Source organism: Mus caroli, chromosome 17, assembly GCF_900094665.2.
Source record: "Mus caroli chromosome 17, CAROLI_EIJ_v1.1, whole genome shotgun sequence".
Lineage (NCBI taxonomy): Eukaryota > Metazoa > Chordata > Mammalia > Rodentia > Muridae > Mus > Mus caroli.
Window position 1 is genome coordinate 10,561,171 of NC_034586.1, and position 5,065 is coordinate 10,566,235.

General features: G+C 45.3%; 2 protein-coding genes across 3 annotated transcripts in view; one reads left to right on the top strand and one right to left on the bottom strand.

Moving 5' to 3' along the window:
- Positions 1–5,065, bottom strand: part of Wdr27 (WD repeat domain 27) — a 130,144-nt gene that overhangs the window by 81,476 nt on the left and 43,603 nt on the right. The gene's annotated exons all lie outside the window — the stretch shown is intronic.
- LOC110312679 (heat shock protein HSP 90-alpha-like) lies at positions 2,904–5,057 on the top strand (the record flags this gene model as incomplete). The annotated part of the gene is given in 1 exon segment (XM_021186485.1): positions 2,904–5,057. A coding segment is annotated over 1 exon segment (2,154 nt), but the record flags the coding sequence as incomplete, so codon positions are not given.

A 5,065-nucleotide genomic window follows, 5' to 3' on the forward strand; every position in this document is an offset into this window, starting at 1 on the left:
GGTCTGCAACCCTATAAGTGGAACAACAATATGAACTAACCAGTACCCCCCAGAGCTCATGTCTCTAGCTGCATATGTAGCAGAAGATGGCCTAATCGGCCATCATTGGGAAGAGAGGCCCCTAGGACTTGCAAACTTTATATGCCCAGGTACAGGGGAACACCAGGGCCAAGAAGTGGGAGTGGGTGGGAAGGGGAGCAGGGCGGCGGGATTGTATAGGGGCCTTTGGGGATAGCACTTAAAATATAAATGAAGAAAATATCTATTAAAAAATGCCAAACAAACAAATAAATAAAATACTAAGGAAATGAATGAACAAGTCCCCTCAGCCTTCCTTTGGGAAATGAATTCAATTTTCTATCAGAAATTCTCAGGTCCCTTTTTCTCTAGGAATGTCTCAATGTAAATAATGGCATACTGTATACCCAAAACAATTCATTCTAACTACGAGAAAGCAAGATTGTCCTTTAGTCCTAAAACCTAACTGTTACCTTGCAGGCACTCAGCCAGCTATGAAGAGTTGATGTCTCACCTTCATAGTAGTCCTTGTTATTCTCAGAAAGATAACACACGCATGGGGCATTTCTTCAGTGGATCATGATCTTAGTCATGGATAATTTCCTAAGGGAAACTAACAGGTAGGGTAGCCTAGTAAGTAGTCTCAGCCCAGCTGGAGGACAGGTTGGCAAGGGCAAGGCAAAATGTCAAGAGTCAGACTGATGGCATAGGAAAGCTAGGCCAGACCCAGAGTTGCTGCTGCAGTGTCCAGGATGAGAACAGGTGTGTCCTCAAACAGGTGGTAGAAGGTGCTCCCTGAAAGAGCACTGTATCTGAGGCTGAGGAACTCTGGAACAGTCCCAGGGCAGCAGAAGGTAGAGACAGGCCCCAGGCCTGAAGAGACATAAGAGAGGGACCCATACAGAGACAGAAGCAGTGCAGCTGAGACTCAGAGAATCAATGTTCAAAGAGAGGTTGGCAGCCACAGAGATGGCTATGAAACACCACTTACAGCAGTGGTTCTCAACCCTCCTGACACTGTGACCCTTTAACACAGTTCTGCATGCTGTGGTGACCCCCAACCAAAGATTATTTTCATAACTGTAGTTTTGCTACTGTTATGAATTGTAATGTAAATATTTTTGGAGATAGAGGTTTGCCAAAGGGGTTGCAGCCCAGAGGTTGGGAATTGCTGGCTTACAGTTACACAGAGGATGGCTGAGAAAGAAGTCATTTTCTCTAGAAAAACACTAGAAAACAACATGCTGAGAGAAGACTTTCCAGAAAGGTGGCCAAGCAGAGGCAAGGACGAGAAAGAGAACCCAAGAGAAGACCAAGCAGATGACCCCACAGGCACAGACACAGCCACCACCCCAGCCACCTTTCGGAAGTGAAAGCACACTCTTCAGAAGCCCTGTCTCCTACTTTTCAATGCCACCAACCAAGCTGCAGTTTGCATTATTTATCCTAAGTCTCTGTCTACCTAACCCAGTAACAGTGAAGCTCTGGCTAGACTGGAGCCTACAGAGGTGATCACAGAAAAGGACCCAGAGTTTGACACAGAGCAGTTCACCAATGGCTGGAAGGCCTTGTTGGGACCTACTTTACCCTACTTTAAGTTGTGGTATTCCTGAAAAGAGCTGCCAATCACAGCAGGCAGGGCTTTCTGTTTTGGAATGGGATAGGGTAGAATAGGATGAGGTGGAATGGGGTGGAATGGAGTAGGGTAGGATGGGGTAGGATGGGGTGGGAAGAGTGGGATGGGATGGATGGGATGAGGTATGGTAGAATGAGATGGGATGGGAAGAGGGGGATGGGATAAGGTAGGATATGGTGGTTGAGGTGGGAAAAGTGTGACAGATGGGCTGGGGTGAGTGGGATCAAAGACGTAGGCTGGGTTCGGCTGCACACTGGTTCTGACATTGCAACTCTGGGCCAGCACATGAGGTCAAAGCATGCATCAGTCAACTAGCAGTCCTCACTCTAACTTGGGTCTCCTCACCCTGCTACACATGAGGTGTTCTGCCTAGAAAGACTGAGAGGTTGGGCCATTGCTGGCACCCAAGAATGTGATGAATCCCAGCAGACATCAGGACACATTTTCACCTGTGCTTTTAACAGCTTTCCAATGATAACAAAGCTAGAAAAATATGTTAAAACTAGACAACAACACGTCTTATTGTCTAAGGTGGTAAATATAGAAGGAAAAATGTCTCTTTTTACATAAGTGAACATTGTGATGAATACTGTGCCAGACTTTTTAATATACAACCATATTTATACTACAATATGTTTTAGTTTAAGTATCAAAAATCTCTCATTAGTTAAGACGAAAGGATAGACTATCCAGAGACTACCCCACACAGGGATCCATCCCATAACCAGTCACCAAACCCAGACACTATTGCATATGCCAGAAAGATTTTGCTGAAGGGACCCTGTTATAGGCTATGCCAGTGCCTGGCAAATACAGAAGTGGATGGAACAGTCATCTATAAGATGGAACACAGGGCCCCAATGGAGAAGCTAGAGAAAGCACCCAAGGAGCTGAAGGGTTCTGCAACCCTGTAGGTGGAATAACAATATGAACTAATGAGTACCCCCCCCCCCAGAGCTCCTGTCTCTAGCTGCATATGTAGCAGAAGATGGCCTAGTAGGCCATCACAGGGAAGAGAGGCCCCTTGGTCGTGCAAACTTTATATGCCCCAGTACAGGGGAACACCAGGGCCAAGAAGTGGGGGGGGGGGTATAGGGAACTTTTGGGATAGCATTTGAAATGTATATAAAGAAAATATCAGGTGAGTAGTGGCGCAGGCGGACTTAGCGGGGCTTGGGCAGCAGGGCCATAGGATGCTGGCACTGCAGCGGCAGCGGGGCCGCCATCCGAGTTCCCTCAGCCCGTGGAGATGCCTGAGGAAACCCAGACCCAAGACCAACCAATGGAGGAGGAGGAGGTCGAGACCTTTGCCTTTCAGGCAGAAATTGCCCAGTTAATGTCCTTGATCATCAATACCTTCTACTCGAACAAAGAGATCTTTCTGAGGGAGCTCATCTCCAATTCATCGGACGCTCTGGATAAAATCCGATACAAGAGCCTGACGGACCCCAGTAAACTGGACTCAGGGAAGGAGCTGCACATCAATCTCATTCCCAGCAAACAGCACTGAACCCTGACGATTGTGGATACTGGAATTGGAATGACCAAGGCCGACTTGATCAATAACCTTGGCACCATTGCCAAGTCGGGCACCAAAGCCTTCATGGAGGCTTTGCAGGCTGGTGCAGATATCTCTATGATTGGCCAGTTTGGTGTTGGTTTTTACTCTGCATATTTGGTTGCTGAGAAAGTGACTGTCATCACCAAGCATAACGACAATGAGCAGTATGCCTGGGAGTCCTCAGCTGGGGAATCCTTCACAGTGAGGACTGACACAGGTGAACTAATGGGTCGTGGAACAAAGGTTATCTTGCATCTGAAAGAAGACCAAACTGAGTATTTGGAGGAAAGGAGAATAAAGGAGATCATGAAGAAGCATTCTCAGTTCATTGGCTATCCCATTACTCTCTTTGTGGAGAAGGAACGAGATAAGGAAGTCAGTGATGATGAGGCTGAAGAAAAGGAAGAGAAAGAGGAAGAGAAAGAAAAAGAAGAAAAGGAGTCTGATGATAAACCTGAAATAGAAGATGTTGGTTCTGATGAAGAAGAGGAGGAGAAGAAGGATGGTGACAAAAAGAAAAAGAAGAAGATAAAGGAAAAGTACATTGATCAAGAAGAACTCAACAAAACAAAGCCGATTTGGATGAGAAATCCTGATGACATCACTAATGAGGAATATGGAGAGTTCTACAAGAGCTTAACCAACGATTGGGAAGAACATTTGGCAGTAAAGCATTTTTCTGTTGAAGGACAATTAGAATTCCGGGCCCTTCTTTTTGTCCCAAGACNCGCTCCTTTTGATCTGTTTGAAAACAGAAAGAAGAAGAACAACATCAAGTTGTATGTTCGCAGAGTTTTCATCATGGATAACTGCGAGGAGCTAATCCCGGAGTATCTGAATTTCATTAGAGGGGTAGTGGATTCTGAGGATCTCCCTCTAAATATTTCCNGTGAAATGCTGCAACAAAGNAAAATTCTGAAAGTTATCAGAAAGAATTTGGTCAAGAAATGCTTAGAACTATTTACTGAACTAGCAGAAGATAAAGAGAACTACAAAAAGTTTTATGAGCAGTTCTCAAAAAATATAAAGCTTGGAATTCATGAAGACTCTCAGAATCGGAAGAAGCTTTCAGAGCTGTTGCGGTACTACACGTCTGCTTCTGGGGATGAGATGGTTTCTCTGAAGGACTACTGCACCAGAATGAAGGAAAACCAGAAGCACATCTATTTTATCACAGGTGAGACCAAGGACCAGGTTGCTAACTCGGCCTTTGTGGAACGTCTCCGAAAGCATGGCTTAGAAGTAATCTATATGATTGAGGCCATTGATGAGTATTGTGTGCAACAGCTGAAGGAATTTGAGGGCAAGACCTTGGTGTCTGTTACCAAAGAAGGACTGGAACTTCCAGAAGATGAGGAGGAAAAGAAGAAACAGGANGAGAAAAAGACAAAATTTGAGAACCTCTGCAAAATTATGAAAGATATTTTGGAGAAGAAGGTTGAAAAGGTGGTTGTGTCAAACCGATTGGTGACATCCCCNTGCTGTATTGTCACAAGCACGTATGGGTNGACAGCAAACATGGANAGAATCATGAAAGCTCAAGCCCTCAGAGACAACTCAACAATGGGTTACATGGCAGCAAAGAAACACCTGGAGATAAACCCTGATCACTCCATTATTGAAACCTTAAGGCAAAAGGCAGAGGCTGACAAGAATGACAAATCTGTGAANGATCTGGTCATCTTGCTGTANGAAACTGCACTCCTGTCTTCCGGCTTCAGTCTGGAAGATCCCCAGACCCATGCTAACAGGATCTACAGGATGATCAAGCTTGGTCTAGGTATTGATGAGGATGATCCTACTGCGGATGACACCAGTGCTGCTGTAANTGAAGAAATGCCTCCCCTGGA